Here is a 21,790-nt window from a genome sequence, read left to right on the forward strand (position 1 = left end):
GTTTCAGGCGGGCTAGTCATTCCAATACAGCTGGATATGGTTAAGGGTGGCAGACTGCTGCCTACTCCACAGGCACTGAAAGGTGTGTGTGTGTGTGTGTGTGTGTGTGTGTGTGTGTTTTTATGCTTGTGTTTATATGGAGCTGCTGGGTAAACTATGTAGACCAGCAGTGCAGCACAGCACTTTCTTTATGAGTGTGCAGACCTGCTTGTTTGCTTGTGTGTGTGTGTGTGTTTGTGTGTGTTTGTGTGTGTGTTTGTTATGCTGTTGCACAAACCGCTACAATCAGCTGTACAGCACAGCTTTTTTTATGAGCGTGCGGACCTGCTGGTGTGTCTGAATATACGAGTAAGTTCATGAGTGAGTGTGTGTGTGTATATGAATGTGTGTGTGTGTGTGTGTGTGTTCACATGATGCCGTTGGTGAAGTACTGGAAGCCGTCGTACAGCTTGGTGGTGATGGAGCGCATGGAGGTGTCCACCATCTGGTCCACCAGCACCTGGAGCTGCTCCTCCGTCAGGCTCATGTGGAAGCGCTCCTTCAGCTGACGCACCGTGCTGGAGCCGTGGAAACACTGCAGGTGGGAGCCTGGGGAGGGGGGGAAAGGATGGAGAGGAAGAGAGGGAGGGAGGGATGGGGGGAAGGATGGAGAGGGAGAGAGAGTTAACATGGCAGGTCCTCTATGGTTTCTCCTCTTTTGTTAGTCCTGTCCTATTTGTCCTAACCCTCTACATCAGCTTGGTTTATGAAGATGCGGATCTGGTGTGTGTGTGTGTGTGTGTGTGTGTGTGTGTGTGTGTGTGTGTGTGTGTGTGTGTGTGTGTGTGTGTGTGTGGATCTGCTGGTGTGTGTGTGTGGCTTGTTTTCCCCTTATTTCAAAGCTGACATTGATCTTTATACTGTACGTAGATCTGTTCTCTTCCAAAATATCCCAGAGCTACAGGTGTTTCAGGTTACTCGTCCTGTTTCCCCACCTATTTGCATGTGATGTTGTTCAGGTGGTCCATATCTGTTAGCTAGCTCCTTTGCAAAATATCTCCTTGCGATCACCTTTTCTATGGCTGTTTGGTTTCCTTTCCTAAGTTCTTTTTCTTTTTGTCTAAGTTCTTTTGCACGGCTCCCTTGAACATCCCTTTATCTATTGCCTCAGGGTGCAACAGGCAGGTCCGGTTTCTTCACACACTGTGTCAACCTTAGGAAACGGTTTGTATTCAAAAGCATCAGTGTTGCTTGTGTAGATCAGGTCCAGCTTTAAAAGGTCGCCCAACCAGCAAAATGGGCATTTCTGGGGGAAAACACGAGCTACCTGATACCTGACAGCTGACACTTATCTTCCCTCTCAGATACCGGACACTTCTCTTCTCTCTGTGACACCTAACAGAAAAGAGAACTCTCCAACAATTAAAATGGAGGAAGGAGGTCATGCGAGAGAACCAAAACCTCTATTTAAAACGGAAAAAAACCCACAAGTGAACAAGGGAGAGACCAAGCTCTCTGTGCGCATGAATGTGTGTGTGTGTGTGTGTGTGTGTGTGTATGTGAGAGAGAAACTTTTCTCCAAGGTCTCCCTTCTCTGGACTCCTTTATCCCTATTTGAGGACGAGGAGGACACAATACAAATAAATTAAATAAATGACCAGTGATGAAGTTGCGTGCCGCACCTTGCTGCATGATCTCTACGATCTGCACCACCTTGTCCATGTGCTTGCGTGCGGCGATCAGACCCTGAAGCATCAGCATCTTGTAGTAGTTGAACATGTCCCCACCTAGTCCACCCATCACCTGTACAACAACAACAACAGACTGAACTGAACACATGAGCACTGAAATAAAGCACAGGGAAGGGAAGGATGGAGAGGAAGAGAGGGGGAGGAAGAGAGGGAGGGAGGGGGAGGAAGAGTGGGATGGAGTAAGAGAGAGAGCGAGAGAGTGAGAGAGAGAGAGAGAGAGAGAGAGAGAGAGAGAGAGAGAGAGAGAGAGAGAGAGAGAGAGAGAAAGGGAGGGAGGAGATGTGCAACAACAACAACAGATCCACTGATCTAACTCATGCTACTGGACACATGAGCACTGAAATAAAGCACACAGTTGATTCATCTTAAAAAGGAATCAGTAAAATAAACAATTCTAGATTTGACATTGATTTTGACATCCTATATTAAAGGTCCCTCCCCGGTGAGGCTTTGGGCAGCTGGATGCGTACGTACGTCCACAAACTCGCTGGTGAGCTTGAAGGCGGACGTCTCAAAGCCCAGGTTGCGTGGCGAGCTGGACAGAATGAAGCCGAAGTCAATGTGAATGATGTGGCCCTCCGAATCCAGGAGAATATTCCCATTGTGTCTGCAGAGAGAGAGAGAGATGGAGGGATGAATGGATGGATGAATGGATAGAGAGATGGATAGGGACGCAGATAGGGGAGGGGAGAGATGTAGAGTAAACAACAGTGGACACAAATAGGTGAATTTGCATGACCTTATTACCCTATCAGTCGCACTCACACACTCACACATGGATCTATCCCAACCCCAGCTGAAGGGGAGACAAGAGTGCAGGATAAGAGGGATCATCTACGCTCATTCATGTTCCCCCCACAGGCCTCACAGCACAGAGTTGGCAGCTAGTTATATTAGCATGGATGCACCCTGGCGGTCAAAACCAACACCTTAGTGTTGCAAGAGTCTTGCTCTACCAGTTGATGTAGGAGAGGGAGGGAGAAAGAAAGAAAGAAAGACAGAAAGAAAGAGACAGACAGAGAGAGCCAGAGAAAGAAAGATTTGGAGCTCTAGGCAGAAGCCCTTCTCTTTGAAGTCCTCCATTCCTGACCCAACCTGTCTCTGATGTCACCTCTTTTCCAGCTCACCTACATTTGACCTCACCTGTCACCTCTCTTCCAGCTCACCTACATTTGACCTCACCGGTCCTTCACCTTACAAGTCTCTGACCTGACCTCACCCATCCTGTTCTCCACCTCACCCGCCCTTGTAAATCACCTGTCTTTGACCTGCAGCAGGTAGCAGATGAGGCTGTATCTCACCTGTCTTTGACCTGCAGCAGGTAGCAGATGAGGCTGTATCTCACCTGTCTTTGACCTGCAGCAGGTAGCAGATGAGGCTTTATCTCACCTGTCTTTGACCTGGAGCAGGTAGCAGATGAGGCTGTATCCGGCGCAGCTGTGGACGAAGTTCCTCTGGGCGGTTAGGAAGCCTTCGCTGGTGGGGCCGCCGTGCTCCTGCAGGAAGTAGTCCATCAGGCTCAGCAGGCTCTGCTTGCGCACCTGGTGCAGCGACACGGCGTTCAGCACCGGCTCGATCATGCCGCTGTCGCAGGACACCACCAGGATCTTATAAGGCTTGATCCACAGGGGCACGCGCTCCTGCTCCCAGATGCTCTATAAACACCAGAGGGGGGAGAGAAAGGGAGGAAGGGAGAGAGGGAGAGGGAGAAGGAGAGAGAGGGAGGAAGGGAGATAGGGAGAGAGGGGGGGGAGAGAGAGAGAGGGAGAGAGAGAGAGAGAGGGAGAGCGAGGAAGAGGGGGTGAGAGGGGGAGAGAGAGAAAGAGGGGGGAGGAAGAGAGAGAGAGAGAGAGAGAGAGAGAGAGAGAGAGAGAGAGAGAGAGGGAATAGCAAGTTAAACAAGAACAAAGAGTAAACCTACTGCTTTCTGTAACAGACATTTCAACAGCCTTTATCAGACAACTGGAGAAAATTGAGTCTATTAAATAATTACCAAACAACTCAATAAGCCAAACAAACCAACAGACAAATAATAAATGAACACATCACATAGATATAGGGGTTAGAGCAGAATTTGGTCTTGAATGTATGGATGCAACGTAAGAGTTTAACAGAGCGCAGAGGACCGTCACGTGTTCATGGATCAGTTGGTGTGGCGTACCTGCAGTTGGCTGAGCACCTGGTAGGCCAGTAGCTCCTGCCTCAGATCATCCCCGCACTTCACAATGACAGACAGCAGCCTCCAGTTGGGCAGGCCACCGTACGGAGAGCACTCTCTGATCCGCCTGGAGTGATACGGGACAGGAGAGAGACTGAGTTCACCCTTCCACTTCAAGATTTCATTTATTAAACCAAAACTATTTTTTTTTGCCAAAAACCAATCAATCCATCACTGATATTACATCACACACGCCATGAACAAGACCAGCTAGATACAATAACTCATGACATCAACACGTGATTCAATGATATAAGATCACATAAGACACGTGTCATCAATAAAACAATCTGTATTAATTACTACTGGTCAATAAACATTGCGGCAGTCCTTCCATCAGCAGCATAATACAACACACCACATGACATCAAGCAGGCTAGAAATGATCCTGTACTGCCACGTGGCAACAATAAACTGATAACCTGCACAGTTTCACCGATGACTATTACACTTTTAGACACTCTGGTGAATCCCAAACAAAGCATAGAGGTGTGGATTATATCCTGTATAGACCGAGAGACAGGGATTAGGCCTCTTCCTATAGACTAGACTGAGAGAGAGAGCTTAGGCGTCTCCTCCTCACCTCACTTTCTCCTCCCAGGGTTCCTTCAGTGCCACTGCTGACGGGTCCTCTGGGTCCCTCCGGAACGTTGTGGGGGTGTGCGCGAGGTTCTCTGACAGACGTCGCCTAGGTGCAAACACACACACACACAACAATGACAATACATTCTCTAAATGCTTTACATTTTGGATCCCCTATACTGGTACAGTCCATGTTACCATCCATGCACACTGCTGGGCTTCATAATTACATGTGAATACATGACTGTTGGTTTGGATTTATGCTACAATGGTTGACACAATAAGCAATGAACACATCTTGCCAGACTAAGTGCTTAAGGTTTGTTGCAAAGGTTTGTTATGGATACCAAGCACCAGATGTGGTAAGGTAAATAAGGATCTTTTTTTTTGTAGTTAACACATTTTTGCAGAAAGATTCAAGTTTTTCTTGTCAAGAACAGAGTCCAGGATGGTCTTAAAGATATTTCTGCTCCGAGCATTTGGAGCCAGCGAGCTAAGGTAATGAGTGTGTGTGTGTGAGGCCTGCCGGATGTCTCCAGCGAGTTGAAGTAATGAGTGTGTGTGTGTGTGTGTGTGTGTGTGTGTGTGTGTGTGTGTGTGTGAGGCCTACCGGATGTCTCCAGCGAGCTGACGTAATGAGTATGTGTGTGTGTGTGTGAGGCCAACCGGATGTCTCCGGCAGTGATGAAGCCAGCGAGCTGAAGTAATGAGTGTGTGTGTTTGAGACCTACCGGATGTCTCCGGCAGCAATGAAGTAATGAGTGTGTGTGTGAGTCCTACCGGATGTCTCCGGCAGCAATGAAGTAATGAGTGTGTGTGTGAGTCCTACCGGATGTCTCCGGCAGCAATGAAGTAATGAGTGTGTGTGTGTGTGTGTGTGTGAGGCCAACCGGATGTCTCCGGCAGTGATGAAGCCAGCGAGCTGAAGTAATGAGTGTGTGTGTGAGACCTACCGGATGTCTCCGGCAGCAATGAAGTAATGAGTGTGTGTGTGAGTCCTACCGGATGTCTCCGCCAGCAATGAAGTAATGAGTGTGTGTGTGTCTGTGTGTGTGAGGCCAACCGGATGTCTCCGGCAGTGATGAAGCCAGCGAGCTGAAGTAATGAGTGTGTGTGTGTGAGACCTACCGGATGTCTCCGGCAGCAATGAAGTAATGAGTGTGTGTGTTTGAGACCTACCGGATGTCTCCGGCAGCAATGAAGTAATGAGTGTGTGTGTGAGACCTACTGGATGTCTCCGGCAGCAATGAAGTAATGAGTGTGTGTGTGAGACCTACTGGATGTCTCCGGCAGCAATGAAGTAATGAGTGTGTGTGTGAGTCCTACCGGATGTCTCCGGCAGCAATGAAGTAATGAGTGTGTGTGTGTGTGTGAGGCCAACCGGATGTCTCCGGCAGTGATGAAGCCAGCGAGCTGAAGTAATGAGTGTGTGTGTGAGTCCAACCGGATGTCTCCGGCAGCAATGAAGTAATGAGTGTGTGTGTGAGTCCTACCGGATGTCTCCGGCAAGCTGAAGTAACAAGTGTGTGTGTAAGGCCTACCGGATGTCTCCGGCAGCGATGAAGACGGGCTCCTTGCTCTCCACGCTGGTGATGCTGTCCACTGAGAACTGAGATAAGTTGTCACAGCTGCTGGTGTAGCCTTCTGGGAGCTGTGGCAGAAGGTTCCAGAACAGAGGAGCGCGAGTGTCAGCCTGTCTCAACCAGTGCTTTAAACGTTTAAAAACGGCTTATGTGAAGTCGAGTGATGTCAGTGAACAAACATCAAACGACAAGCCCTTGCAAAACTGTGTCTACAGACCCTAACAGTAGAGGAACTGAGGAAGGGAGAATAGTGGGAGTCTTTAGGTCCTGCACCAGTGAATGGGCACATGTCCTCGACTCATTGACAAGAAGATCTTATCTGAACAAGAGGCCCTCTTTACATAGCCATATTTTTTGGGGACACATTTTAAAAATTCAGTTGAATTCACAACATCGGATATATACAGGTCACCAGTAGAAATATACTTTCTACAGTTGATCAGTAGTAACAGTATTAGCAGTAGTAACAGTAGTAACAGTAATAGCAGTAATAGCAGTAATAACAGTAATTGCAGTAATAGCAGTAATGGCAGTAGTAACAGTAATAGCAGTAATAGCAGTAATAGCAGAATAGCAGTTATAGACGTAATAGATGTAATAGCAGTAAAAGCAGTTATAACATACCTCCACCTGTAGTTGGCCTATGTCATCCACAGCCCAGGCCTCGTCATCGTTGTCATAGTTGGATACCGTGGTAACCACTCCTCCGCCTGGCCGCCCCTCGGCCGCTACTCCACAGTCAGGGAGGTTCTCCGTGGAGCAGGTGCCGCGGACCCGCGTCTCCGGAATACGAGCGGGGACTGGGGACGTCTCAAAGCTCTCACACTCCAGCACCTCAACGTTGATGAGATACGGAGCCTGTGCGCAAACACACGCACATACAAGCACAAGAGTTTATATACAAGCACAGGATTTTATATACAAGCACAGGGGTTTATAAATAAGCACAAGAGTTTATATACAAGAACAGGAGTTTATGTACAAGCACGGGAGTTTATTGGTAAAAACAGACATCTGCCATTGTTATTCATTTTCATAAAATTATAAATTTTGAATCATTACTTTAATATAATTACATTTAAATCTATCTATAAATCCAGAAATCTCTGTGTGTCTGTCTGTCTGTGACAGGCGTATCTCCCTGACGGTAGTTACGTTAGTTATGAGATTTCGCATGTAGCTTACGCATGTCATGAACCTGTGCATCCTTGATTTTGAAGAATTCTGAATTCATTGTATTTTACCGTTTGCCGTAGGCACTACGGTTATAGTTTGCCGTATGCACTATGGGTAGTGAGGCACTATGGGTAGGCCTACTGTAGTAATTCAGAGAAAGAGGGGCGGACCCGCGCGACGTGAAAGATTTCATAGTCATAGAACAGTCGTGTGGTAGCCTAGACCACTGACCATGCGTTCATGCATCTACTGACGCAGTGAGAGAGGTTTTCCAATGTATTAGTGTTCGATGTATATGTTGTAATTCGTGTGTACTTCGTTTTCTCATTATTGCAATATTATAAACCTCAGTCTGCATTTACCCTGGCTGGGAGAGGCTGTCATTCCGAAGATACTGTGTGTGATCGCCTTTGCTCTGTGTTCATTAAACCTGTCAGAGTGAATGAATTAACGGCTGGGTGCCAATCAAAGTCACAACGCAAGAGTGGAGTACTACACCGCTACAAAGGGTAGCTTATATTGATAAGCCTCGGAGGTATATAATAAGTATTATAATATCAAAATCAATACAACCCAACTGCCGTTTGATTGATATCACCTGGAACTCACAATAAAAAGCATGATTTAGGTATTTTAATAAAAATGGAGATATCGGTGTTTCAAATAAACTCTGCTTCAAAATGACCAACAGTGGGGTCAATCTCTGAGTGCACGTGGGCAGGAAGCAGTTATCTCTTCATACGATCCTCCAAAGCAAAGACCGCTTCTGAACAGTGAAGGCCATTGGGTGAAACGTTTCTGTGTGCTCAGGTGACAGAGGGACCAGAGTGAAGATAGGGATATACTCATACTGTGATAGTTATAGACAGTCATGGTCCCAGGAAATGGTGAACACAGAAAGGGTTTCTGTCTGAGTTGTCCTTGAGCAGAAAATCAATAGAGGACAATCGGAGTGTGTGTTTGTGTGTGTGTGTGTGTGTGTGTGTGTGTGTGTGTGTGTGTGTGTGTGGGTGGGTGTATGTATATACAGTATATGTGTGTGTGTATGTATATATGTGTGTGTGTGTGTGTGTGTGTGTGTGTGTGTGTGGGTGTATGTACAGTATATGTGTGTGTGTATGTATATATGTGTGTGTGTATGTGTGTGTGTGTATGTGTGTGTGTATGTGTGTGTGTGTGTGTGTGTGTGTGTGTGTGTGACCAGCCGCTCTCCCTACCTTGTCTTTGGAGTTGAGCACCACGGCCTGTGTGTGTGGGATGCGCACCACGTGGTGATGGACGCCGGCGGTGGGCAGCCAGATGCGTGCGGGCAGCTTGAGGTTGAGCAGCGACAGCTCTGAGATCAGCCGCTGCGTCTTCTGCTCTTTGGTGGGCAGCTTGGCCAGACGCTTCCCGATCCCCATCAGGGACTTGATGAACTCCCTCTGAGGGGTCAGACGCACAGGCTGGATGGGGACGGACAGAGGAACAAACAAACAAACAAACAAACAAACAAGACACGGTCACAACGTGAAATCTGGTACTTTCACGGGGATGGAGAGATTGTGGTGGGAAGAGAAAGAAAGCAAGAGAAAGAGGGGTGGGGGGTGGGGGTGTAAAGATATAAAATGTTGTTGTCTTACAATTACACACATTTCACAATTAAGCAGTTCAGATGAATACACTAAAGGTCACTTTAGGCATCCACAGGAAAAGATGTTCAATTCCTCGTGCTATTGGTTGGGGATTCCCCAAAGCAGCCAATCCCCTCACTGTCACATGCAAGTGTCATTTCCCCAAGCCTAACCTAACCAATATACCAACTGCCCAATCATAGATCCTCAGCAGCAGGATACAACCACAACAATGCACCAGGGGATATAAATGCTCCAAAGGTGACGATGTACAGAACTTTGCGCTTGTCTTTCTGTGATATTTAACAGCGAATCACAAATCATACAGAAACACTTCATGACTAATCTGCCTCATGAGTAAATAGCCGTCGTTTACAGGTGGAGTGGAATCTTTCTGTTTCCCCCCGCCCCCCGTTGTGTGAAATGAACCACAGAGAGGAACAATGTGAACAAAAGAACATTGAGAACAGATACGTTGATAAGACTGTGTTTACTTGTGGAGGAAGCAGCCAGTGTGGCTTGGCGCGCCCTAGCACACACACACACACACACACACACACACACACACACACACACACACACACACACACACACACACACACACACACACACACACACACACACACACACACACACACACACACACACACTTCTAGCTTAGATCTCGTGAGTTCGGAGGACTACAGTGAAAAATGCCAAGCTGGCATTGCCAGGCTGCTTAGCCGGCATTCTGCCAAGCCCGAGGTCTCTTAAAGGCTGGCAACCCTGACAAATGTTGCTGGAATGGCAGGAAATGGAAGGCAGCGAGCTGCAGGAGGGCTACCAGTTACCATCGGCTCGCTGACTACCACAGGGCTACCGGTTACCATGACTACCACATGGCTTCCAGTTACTATCGGCTCGCTGACTACCACAGGGCTACCAGTTACCATGACTATCACAGCGCTACCAGTTACCATGACTACCACAGGGCTACCAGTTACCATCGGCCAGCTGACTACCACAGGGCTACCAGTTACTATGACTACGACATGGCTTCCAGTTACTATCGGCCAGCTGACTACCACAGGGCTACCAGTTACCATGACTACCACAGGGCTACCAGTTACCTTCGGCTCGCTCACTACCACAGGGCTACCAGTTACCATCGGCTCACTGACTACCACATGGCTACCAGTTACCATCGGCTCGCTGACTACCAGAGGGCTACCAGTTACCATCGGCTCGCTGACTACCACATGGCTACCAGTTACCATCGGCTCGCTGACTACCAGAGGGCTACCAGTTACCATCGGCTCGCTGACTACCAGAGGGCTACCAGTTACCATCGGCTCGCTGACTACCACAGGGCTTCTAGTTACCATCGGCTCGCCGACTACCACAGGGCTTCTAGTTACCATCGGCTCGCTGACTACCACAGGGCTACCAGTTACCTTTGGCTCGCTGAGTACCACAGGGCTACCAGTTACCATCGGCTCACTGACTACCACAGGGCTACCAGTTACCATCGGCTCACTGACTACCACAGGGCTACCAGTTACCATGACTACCACAGGGCTACCAGTTACCATTGGCTCGCTGACTACCACAGGGCTACCAGTTACCATGACTACCACAGGGCTACCAGTTACCATTGGCTCGCTGACTACCACAGGGCTTCCAGTTACCATCGGCTTGGGGACGTCTCAGGGGACTCAGGGGACTTTTACACAAGTCAACACAGCAGTGACTGCGCTACATAGGGAAGAAACAGAGACACTTCATACTTTATGGTTCCTCTGTTGCACAGCACTGCTCACATTCATTCAGCCTTGTTTGCATAGACAGAGAGGCATGCAGTGAATTCAACTGCAGGGATGTAAATGTTAGACTTAAATGCCCAATTAAGCATTGCAAGCATTCAAGTATTCTATATGCATAACATACAATATAATGTATATATATTATAGATATATTATAAAGATATATTGATTATTGCCAGCACATTGTTTAACACAAGAGTGTTACAGTATGCATAACATACAATATAATGTACATATATATTATAGATATATTATAAAGATATATTGATTATTGCCAGCACATTGTTTAACACAAGAGTGTTACAGTATTCAGAAGTATACTTCATGCAGGCATTAGTTTAGAACAGGATTGTTGTGAGCAGATCCTGAGGAGTTATCTCTGAATAAGAGCACAGGAAAGGGAGAAAGAGACAGAAAAACACAAGCAGATGGCAGACTTAATAAAGCCAGGTGCCGGAAAAAAGGAAAAAAATAAAATAATGAAATATTTCTGGCAAAGAGATCTCATGTGGAGCACGAACATCACACAACGAGTAGACCAGATACACGGAACAGTAGCCAGACAGAATGGCAAAAACTCACACACACACACACACAGACAGACAGACAGACAGACATACACAATGGGACCCTAAAGTGTACTGCAGCACCAATAGGCTGGACAGAGTGATGCACATCTTTAGTGCTCAGTGTGAACCAGTATGATTCAGTCTTTTAGTGCTCAGCTCAGTGTGAGCCAGTATGATTCAGTCTTTTAGTGCTCAGTGTGAACCAGTATGATTCAGTCTTTTAGTGCTCAATGTGAACCAGAATGATTCAGTCTTTTAGTGCTCAGTGTGAACCAGTATGATTCAGTCTTTTAGTGCTCAGTGTGAACCAGTATGATTCAGTCTTTTAGTGCTCAGTGTGAACCAGTATGATTCAGTCTTTTAGTGCTCAGTGTGAACCAGTATGATTCAGTCTTTTAGTGCTCAGTGTGAACCAGTATGATTCAGTCTTTTAGTGCTCAGTGTGAACCAGTATGATTCAGTCTTTAAGTTCTCAGTGTGAATCACCAGTATGATTCAGTCTTTTAGTGCTCAGTGTGAACCAGTATGATTTAGTCTTTTAGTGCTCAGTGTGAACCAGTATGATTCAGTCTTTTAATGCTCAGTGTGAACCAGTATGATTCAGTCTTTTAGTGCTCAGTGTGAACCAGTATGATTCTGCACTGGACACGCGCTCAAGTGACCTACTTTTCACTGTGCTGGTAGTGCAGCCCAACTATTCAAAACCTATTCAAATATTTCCTCAAAGTAAATACCCAGGCTTAGGCTCAGCCTGTGTCTCTACTACTATATTACAATCTAAATTACTTTACTATACTACTATCTTTATTACTATACTATACTACTATCTATATTACTATAAATATTACTATGCTATACTTCTATTTATACTATGTCTAACCCTGTCAAGTGAGATTTCAGGGGAGTAGCTACAGTTAGTAAAAGCGACAGACTCACCTCCTCCATGCCTCCCTCCACTCTGGGGTTGCTGCCGGCCCTCTTCATTCCACCTCTGACCCCTCCGGCCACGTCCGATTTAGACCTCTGGTGCCGGGGGGCCTTGAGCGGCGATAGGTACCTGTCCGACGGGCTTCCGGGGGGCGTGGCGCTGGTTACGCTGGCCCCTTCCCCCGGGCCCCCCTGCGGCTGCAGCAGGTTGGAGATGATGTGCTTGCGCAGCTTGTTGCCGCGCGAGTGGCGCTGCGTGGAGATGTGCATGTCGGAGGAGTATGCGCCCAGCAGCCAGGTGCACTGCATGGAGAAGGCCACGCTCTGGGCGCAGCGCAGCAGCAGGTACGGCCGGATGGCCTCGCCCAGCTCCTCGTCCATGTGCACGTAGATGTTGAGCAGCTGCGGCAGATGGAAGTCCACCTCAGCCTCGGGGAAGCTGAAGAGGCGGTTGCCAATGTAGGCCTGCACGCCGGGCTCCTTGGACTTGTAGAGGTACGCGATCGCCATGGAGACGTCGAAGAGTTTGCACTCGAAGAGACGCAGCAGCCAGGACTGCTTGGATGTGGAGCAGGAAGAAGAGGAGGAGGTAGACAATGATAATGATGATGATGATGATGACACTGGTGGCAGTGGTGATGATGGCGTCGATGACGATGGTGATGACGCGCTCTCACTTTCACTCATTGCTGATGGAGAATCGGAGCATTCACAGCCCGTCTCTTCTGCGGGCCCCTCTTCCTTCTCATCCCACTCTCCCATCACCACCGCTGCGTCCTCCTCCTCTCCCGTCTCCACCACCTTCAGGTGGGCCGGCCCTTTTCCTGTGCCGCAGGGGGAAGGGGGGGGATTGAGGCTGTCCTGGTTGTCGCCTTCGTCCTGGTTAAGCACTCCCATGGTCCTCAGCTTCTGCAGCACCTCCTGGCACGCCTTCTGGGCCACCGTAGGGTCGATGATGAGGTCCGCCTCAGGGTCCAGGGACAGCCCCTCTGAGCTGCTGCCACAGTCACTGCTCGGGCCCAGACTGGACAGGCTGGAGGACAGGTGGTGATGGTGGTGGTGGTGGTGGTGCGGGGAGCATCCTGGGGAGGACGAGCATGAGGAAGAGGAGGAGGCGGAAGATGAAGAGGCGCAGGAGGCGGAGGAGGGAGAGGACGGGCAGGAAAACAAGGAGGTGGAGGCGGAGAGACTCTGGCGGAACTGTAGCTCCTCCACCTGAACGGGCGGCACTGCTACGTGGATGTCAGCCATGCCAGCCTGGAGAGAGAGAGAGAAAGAGAGAGAGGAAAATAAGATGGGTGGATGGATAGAGAGAGAGCGAGAGAGAGAGAAAGAACAAGGGGAGACAGAGAAAGAAAAGAGTGAGAGAAAGTGATAGTGTGTGTGAGAGAGAGAGAGAGAGAGAGATTTTTCAATCCATTCATTAAAAACAGGCCAAAACATAACCCTAATCCTGTGAGAGGGACAGAGGAACAGACAGACGACCTAGCCTTGATCCAGGTGACTTCTCATCATCAGACAGCCTAGCTTGATCTAGGTGACTTCACATCATCAGACAGCCTAGCCTAGATCTAGGTTACTTACTTACTTCATGTCATTTGTTTGTTTTATCTGGACCCAAAGAGTTGCTGACCCTGCCACAAAACAGAGCTTGATCCAACCCAGAAGGAGAGGTTGGCACATCATGAATATACTTAGAATTCAATTCATTCTGGACTGAGAATATAACTGCATGAAAGGATTCAGCAGTCTTGGGCATATCTCCGAGCTCTTGCTGTGTCCCTAATGGTTTGCCTACCACTTGGCATGGATGGCTGCTGGCGCCTACCACTTCCCTTTACCCTCCTTGTCTTTTACTCTTTTAAGGAACTAGGGTGAAGGTCTGCTTGATGACGAAGAGCCAAGCATGTTACCAAGACAAGAATGCGTGCGTGGTATGCTGCATGACTGGTTTGTTTGGAGCAAGATTCGCCTACACGTGTGTTTCCACTGTGTGCTTACGTCATGCACCTAATTATAACCCCCTAAAGCTGGAGGCAGTAATTGCTTTAGTGATGAAAAGGAGGAACTATATTTTGGTCTTAGAGTATGCAAGTCTACCGGAAGTTTGTAGTTTTTAGTGTTATCGAAAATATGGTGTGAGCGAATCAACATTAGTAGAAAACCAAGGCAAACCAATTGGGGAGTTCAAATGTAGTGATCAGTTGGTTTTCTGAAACTAAGTGTTGTCTTGTAAAAATGAAGATATTGCTACTAATATGATAGAGCAGAAAAAGACAGACCGTGTGCCTCAATAGTGGGGCAGTTAACTCAAATTTCCATAGCTATTGTGAATTTATGATAAAAGCAACAAATTTGGCAAAAACAAAGGGATAGTCATCAGATTTAAAAATGGATTATCCTACTTTTTTAAGTCTATATTTAAGTATAATTATATATTTAAACACATCCTGGATTCAAAAGTTATTTAAGCGTAATTTGACGATAAATAAATACAAAGGGTTGATGCAATTTCATTCTGCCTGTTTTGATATGTCTTTGAAATAAATGACTGGGAGTAAATGGAGGCACTGAAAAAGTACAAATTAAATATATATAAGTTAAAGACAAAGTTAATGTTTAATGACAGAGCACACATTTTTACAATTATAATAATAATGCATCCATGTATCTAGGCCACTGTAGGTTAAGGAATATATATTTATTAATCTGGTATTTAATACAGACTACAAGTTACCCTTTTTTTTATTGTGACAAGTGCTAATGGCGTATGCGCTCTGATAAATTGCTAAAGTTTCTTAAAGCAGCAACATGGAGTTGTCATCGTCGACACGATGTTGGGAGATAAACGCAAGATTCTTTGGGTTGCTCAGATAAATTAACTCAGCTTGATGTTGAGCTTGCATGGACTTTGAGGAAGTTTGTGTTAAAATGTTTTATTCAAAACGCTGAAAGTGCGAAACATCCTCTTTTTCGTGTCATGGGGAACTACTTTATTCCTAGAAGGTAAACCAAACATGAAATAAAGATAAATGCCGAGAAGGAAGAATTAAATCGTCATGACAACAACTAAGTTGGCCTATATCCTCATATCAACACGTATATTGACAACACTTAAAAACATGGTATTCCAGTGTTATTATCCCTCTATGAAGAGTTAAACCAGCTGGTTTCTCCCGACTAAAAGCGGATGGAAAGCGAGTGTGACACGTGCCAGTCTCATCATCACATATAAAAGACTTTGATCCCATCCATAAACATTAGTGATTTCAGTCTCGGAAATCACGAAGTTCCCATGCCGCACCGCAAGAATCACGTTTAGAACAAGCGGAATGTGGGCGGAGGTGTAATTGTTGTCGTTGGATGTAGTTAGCAGTGGTGCTTTTGCTAAATTTGCTAGTCAAGAAGATGCCTACCGAAGTCTAACCAAGTAAAAGACAACGATGGCAACGTGAAGTAATGATAATGTTGACGTTTTTTTTATTGCAATACCGGGGTTGTTTTGAACCTAATCACAGCAGGTTACCAATAACCTCAACGTTAGCTGACAGCTGTAAACGTACACGGATCGCAACTTGCAACACAGATTAACTACTGATATAGGAGAAGCCTATAACAATTTTTACCCAGAAATATACTCTAATATCAAAGCTGTCTGACAAGAATGAATTCAAGATTATACGTAGCTAATGGAAAAGTGGCTAGCAAAATAGCTATAACAATTCAAAATATCACATCATAGGTATAATATCAGTCAGCAGTCTCATCGGAAAACATAATAGTCACAAAGAGATAGTTTCCCCCAAACTTACATTATAATCTGCACGAGGCATCTTGATTGCTGGTTAGTTTACTGTTATACTTTTAGAACTACGATATATGCAGGGTGGTCATAAGGCTAGGAGCAGTCGGGTTAGCTTGCAGTCGGTGGCACAACTGTGTAAAATCTTGGCGATTTAGCTACACATTCTATAAATTAACCGAATCGTCGATCCTTATAATCGCAACATCTTACCTGCTCGATCAGACTGAGAGTATGTTTATCTCTAGGTGTTTAGTGGCATTTGGCAAAGGAAGCCGTTTCCCAGCTCGACTCTCCTCTGAACGCAGCAGCGCTTCCACTCCCGAATCTGCCTTGTATTAAAAGTATGCGTCGACGATGACGACAGTTATCAGTGGGCGAGGTGAACACTTGGGCCGTCAATATGTAGGCTAGCTATTGTGCCTACCACAGTTTTTTTTTTTCACCTCAGCGGCCGCTCCCATTATTTTAGCTTGTTCTTATCACGGTTTTAGATGCATATCAGTTTCGTCGTGACGAATAGGCCTGGTCGTTGTCCGAGTCACTTTAACTTTCACACACAAAGAATCTTATCTTTCTGTCTGTGTCTCTTCCCATTCTACTTATTGTAGGCTATTCTCTTTCTGTTGTCACGAGAGTCTTGTTCCTTCACCTATCAGAAGTCCTTTCTTGTTGTCTTCGCTCCTTATTCTCTCGTTTACTGGCCTCTGTTCCTTATCAACTCTCTCTCCCCTTTCTTCTGTGTGTTACAAGTGCTTTTGTGTGTTCCCAAGTCAATCCTACCCCTTCCAGCTGCCTCCACAGAAACTTGGCTTCTTCGCCTCTATCTTGAATAGCCTTGTCTCTTTGTGATTCTCTTTCTCTTACGCACACTGACACACACACACACACACACACACACACACACACACACACACACACACACACACACACACACACACACACACACACAATGTTATCATAACCTGTTTCCATTTCCATGACCCCTCCTCTCCTTTCCCCTGGCTCTTTTGGTTGTTTTACATGAGTAAAGCTGGTCTCTTCCCCTCTCCTCTGTTTCTTTTCTGTTTTGAATTTGTCTCTCCTGAACTTTCTCTTCCTTTACCTCCTGTGCATTCTTCTGTGTTTGTGTACAGCTACTTGTGTGACCATCAAATCTATTAATATACAGCAGGAGTTTTTCTTACCCTGCGCCTATACAATTCAGTGGGTTCATCACCTTCCGTCAATCGTTTTTATTCTCTTTTATCATTGTTTTATTTTCTTCAAGTAGTGACTGCCAATATTTTTCAGATAAAGCACACCTCGAAAGTCAGAGACCAAGATATCACAATGGAAAGAAAGAATCACATTTTACCCCACAAAAAATAAAGAAACCAAACCAAATTCATAAATGCTTGTATGCTTGTTTTACTACAGTGCTTTTGGGCCCCACCTGCTGGTAAACTGGCAGCTCTACTTTCTTAAATTCTATTTTGCTGAGATTACAGTGAATATGAGCAGATGGTGGAAACTACTATTACGCAAGCATTATTCATTATTAATTATCTTACAATGTATATACAGACATTCAATTCATTTTGTCCCACTGAATTCTCATTAATTTACTTTATTGACAAATTATCATACAAGACACAATTAAATGTGTGCAAGAAGTCTGAAGACAATTGTATCATCTAAAATATTGAAAATGATGCTGTAAATGCTGTTGCTTATCCAGCAAAATAGTTGCTGTTTTAAAAAGAAATGAGTACATTTGGTATGACATGAATTTAACAGTATCAACTTTCTATCACAAAACACTTAGGTCACCTCTCCTTTAAACATTCTCTTGCATACACAGACACATTTCTTCTTTCATTCAGACACTTACACTCAAAGAAAGAGATAGAGAGAGACAGACAGAGAGGGATAGAGAGAGCATGAAGTTATGACACTGAATTCCTGCCTCATTTCTACACAGTTGGTCTCACATTGCTCTGTGTTCTGCTTCTCGTTTTGCTTCAACGTTCCCTCCAGCCCCCCACATATACACCAAATTCCTCCTCCTCCTTCTCCACTCTGCATCAGGTCACTTCCTCCCAAAGCGGAACCCAAAACCTCCCTTTTCTCTGTTAAAAGCCTGCAACCCTCCAGCCATGGAGTGCAGTGCGTCGTTCCTCCTCTCCCCCACCTCCCCGTCCTGGAAGTGCAGGGCGTTCATAGACCCATCGGGAAGCGTGCCCAGTGGTCGTCTCCTAAAGTCCTCACCCAAGTCCCTCCGTTCGTCCCGCTGCGCCCAGCTCCTCTCCAGCTCCTCACTCAGGCCCAGGTGCACCATCTCGGGCACCAGCTCACGGATCAACCCCCAGGGCTGGAAGACTGCAGACAGGCCGACCCCCGGAGCATCTAGGCTGGCCTGGAGCCGCTGCAGGGCGGCCTCCCAGTTGGGATCCTCCAGGCCGGAAAGCAGGGGGGTGGAATATGGGAAGGTGTCTCCGCCGGTGGTTAGGACAAGCAGGGCCACGGAGAAGAGAGCAGGAGCCGGTAGTGACGAACACACTTGGAAACACAACACTCTCATCTGGTGGTAAAATGACATACACATTTGTGAGGAACGGCTTGAGTCTGAGCCTTTTAGAGAGGAACAGAAAGGTTATTAAGACTGAAAGCCAGATACAGAGAATTACAGACAACGAAGTTTCAATGAAGAAGAAAAATCATGAAATCAAACTCAGATTACCTTGCGGAATGAAGTGAGTGTCTTTGAGTCTTCTGCTAGACTTTTAAAATCCACTCCAGATACCCTAGGTCAAGGATATAGTCTCAGCATCCTGGCCTGTGATTGGCTGCCTTACTTCCTGACGCACACAGATAATGTGACGGCGGCGGTATCAACATTCCTGCAGCGTAGAAACAGAGCTTGCTTAAATGGCTGATCCAAAACGGCCCAATTATCATCCACTGATGCATCGGTCATTCATTATGCCTTGAGCAATTCAGACGATCCAAGCACACTATTGTTCTTCATTGACTCCCTGCCAGGATGATCACAAGACACCTGGAAGAATTTCATTGTGCCTCTCCTGTGGAGACGTCACACTGTCCTCTGGACTCATTAAGGTGGTTTACGAACCTTATGGCCTACTACTACTACTAATAATAATACATTTCATTTGTAACGCAGTCTTCATTCAAAAGAATCTCAGAGTGCCAACATAGTAGAAACAAACTATAATAATACAATACAAATAAAATAAAACTAGTAAACATAAGCATAATAGGAAACTTAGTGACAGTGTTTTATCACAAAGCCAAAAATGCCTTCCTGAATAAAAATGTTTTAAGTCCAGTTTTGAAGGAGTCCAGCATCCGTGTTGCCTTTAGGTGGTCAGGGAGGCTGTTCCATAAGCGTGGCGCTGCCGAGCAAAAGGCCCGGTCGCCCATGGTGCGGAGCTTGGTGATGGGGACGCGGAGGAGCGAGCTGTTTGCAAATCTGAGGGTGCTAGTTCAATTCGGTCATGAAGGCATCATTTCCTGTCAAGTTATGATGGCTAAAGAGGGATAATCTTTCTCTTCAAGACAAGCATTTAACATCAGGCATGTGAAAAACATCACTTCCTCTGTTTTAATTTATATTCAGAATTCTGCTCTTTTCTCACGTTTGTTCTGCTATTTAAACTCCTTGGTTAGTTAATCTCTCTTCTCAATCAATCAAATCAATCTCATGTCAGCCTCTACTCCATTTGTATCCTTGTGGAGCACAGCAAAATAATATACAAAAAATTATACTCTGGATGTGGTTTTAGACTACATACCTGTGACCGCCTGTGTTTATGGATAAATTGGATGGAGTTTAAGGAATAAGATATATTTTTTATGATGTATCTAGTTCTTGTTGTTATGTAACACTGCTGCAAGTGAATACAATAACAAAGGGTAGTTGACATGAACTCAAATCCAAAGTTGATTTTTTTTTTATGTCAAATTACATATAGTTGTATTACTTAATATGTGAATAACTAAAAACTGAGTGAGACCTCATCCATTTCCTTATTTATTTCACATATATAAACTTTTTTCGTGTGGTAGTCCTAAAAATTGTCCTTTAGTGTGACATCATTTGTAGGGATAATATTTAATTCAGAGATTGTCAGACAAAGAAGAAAAATGTGCTTAACCATTATCAATTTGTCCTGATTATATTTTTCACAGCAATAGTAATCAATTTAAATTCACAATCATGTAATTCTCCTTAATGATACACACGTAGGGACTTTTCATAAAAGTTTGGAGTTATAATCATTATAACCTGATGGAACTAGAACTATCTTTACATGTGCATAATGATGATATTACTCTTCTCTGCGATGACACTGATGATTTGGTCTCTGCAGAAGAAAATGCAGTCTGGCTTTTCACGCCACTTGAATACATTTCTCTTCCCATGTTGAAACAGTTGACTCCAATGTTATTAACATGTAGTTTGGTGATCTGACCAACAAATGGCTTGTTGTCATAGTTCACTATGACACATTTTCCCACAGTGTATTCTTCACTGTCTTCATCAGTATTGGGACTATCAGGATAGGTCTCCTGGATTCTGTTGGGATGCAGTTGATCATCTTAGTTGGTGTGAAACACTCACACATCGACGCTCATTAGACGAGCACAGCATCCTGGGTGTAACATTTGCCCTTACAAGAGCATTTAAGTAGATGGGAGCAGAACCAGCAATCACTCTGTAGGAAGGCAAACAGAGGGTGACGTGTGCCCTCTTGGGTTGGTTGATCACCAGATGCGCGGCCGCGTTCTGGATCATCTGTAGTGGTTTCACCACGGATGCCGGCAGGCCTGTTAAGAGGGTGTTGCAGTAGTCAAGGCAGGAACTCACCTATGTTTGCACCAGCAGCCTGGTGGCATACTGGGGTAGGTACAGCCTGATTTTGCGGATGTTGAATAGCGCAAAGCGGCACGACTGGGAGACAAAGGCAATGTGGGCAGTGAATGTCAGTTGGTCATCAATAATGATACGGAAATTTCATCCTGTTTTGGAAGGAACAAGAGATGGCGATCTCTTTGGGTGAATGTGTTGGTGTGCTGCATGCAACAGGTACTGGGCCTTCATTGACCTCTTCATGATCAGAAGGTTGATCATGAGCCTGAGGTGACTGTGGAGTTAGTTAAAGTATAGCCTTAGTGGGATTGTCCCTTGCCTTCCATCTCCTTTTGGACTTTCTCCATCTTTCTTGGTGCTTCTGCTTCTTTTTTGTTGCTGCTGATACAGACTTCACACTGAGGGTAACAGTTTGTCCATGTGCTTTTTTCTCCTGATATCTGCAGAAAAAAATTACAAAACATTAATTATTGTGAAGTAAGCAAGCATTTCTGATCATGTAATGAAATGTTTTAATGCTTATATCATTCCTGGTTGATTGTTACATTTACTTTCTGCTTCTCTCTCCCAAGACATCCTCACTATTCCTAGGATCTGTATTTAACCTCTCCCTGTACTTTCTCGTCCTCTCCTTACTCGTCATTATCTGCGTGGCTCTCAAACCTTCTGACTGGATCTTAAACTAAATGTAACATAGTAGGAATGTATTGTAAGTGTACTCCAATGCTGAGAGAAAGGGGGAAAAATGCAAAACTTGAAAGGAAAATACAAAATTTGCTATTATAGAAGTAGTCTATTTTTTTTTTTATCTAGGCCTTATCTATAGCCTACGTCCTGGTGTGACGTCATTTCCACCAGTGTGACGCTGATTTTATGTCACACTATAGGATAATGCTGTCACACACGTGGACA

At 45.5% G+C, this 21,790-nt stretch overlaps 1 protein-coding gene across 1 annotated transcript; it reads right to left on the bottom strand.

The window, feature by feature from the left end:
* Nucleotides 1–406: 406 nt before the first annotated feature.
* On the bottom strand, nt 407–16,033 carry LOC308382069 (phosphatidylinositol 4-kinase beta-like; the record flags this gene model as incomplete). The annotated part of the gene is made up of 11 exons (XM_080859751.1): nt 407–588; nt 1,662–1,782; nt 2,205–2,337; nt 3,120–3,385; nt 3,892–4,015; nt 4,532–4,636; nt 6,072–6,181; nt 6,738–6,971; nt 8,507–8,734; nt 12,210–13,457; nt 16,013–16,033. The coding sequence occupies 11 exons, from the start codon at nt 16,031–16,033 to the stop codon at nt 407–409; spliced, it is 2,772 nt and encodes a 923-aa protein (XP_080715877.1).
* Between the last annotated feature and the right edge of the window lie 5,757 nt (nt 16,034–21,790).

The sequence above is a fragment of the Sprattus sprattus genome (genome assembly GCF_963457725.1).
Source record: "Sprattus sprattus genome assembly, chromosome: 20".
Classification (NCBI taxonomy): domain Eukaryota; kingdom Metazoa; phylum Chordata; class Actinopteri; order Clupeiformes; family Clupeidae; genus Sprattus; species Sprattus sprattus.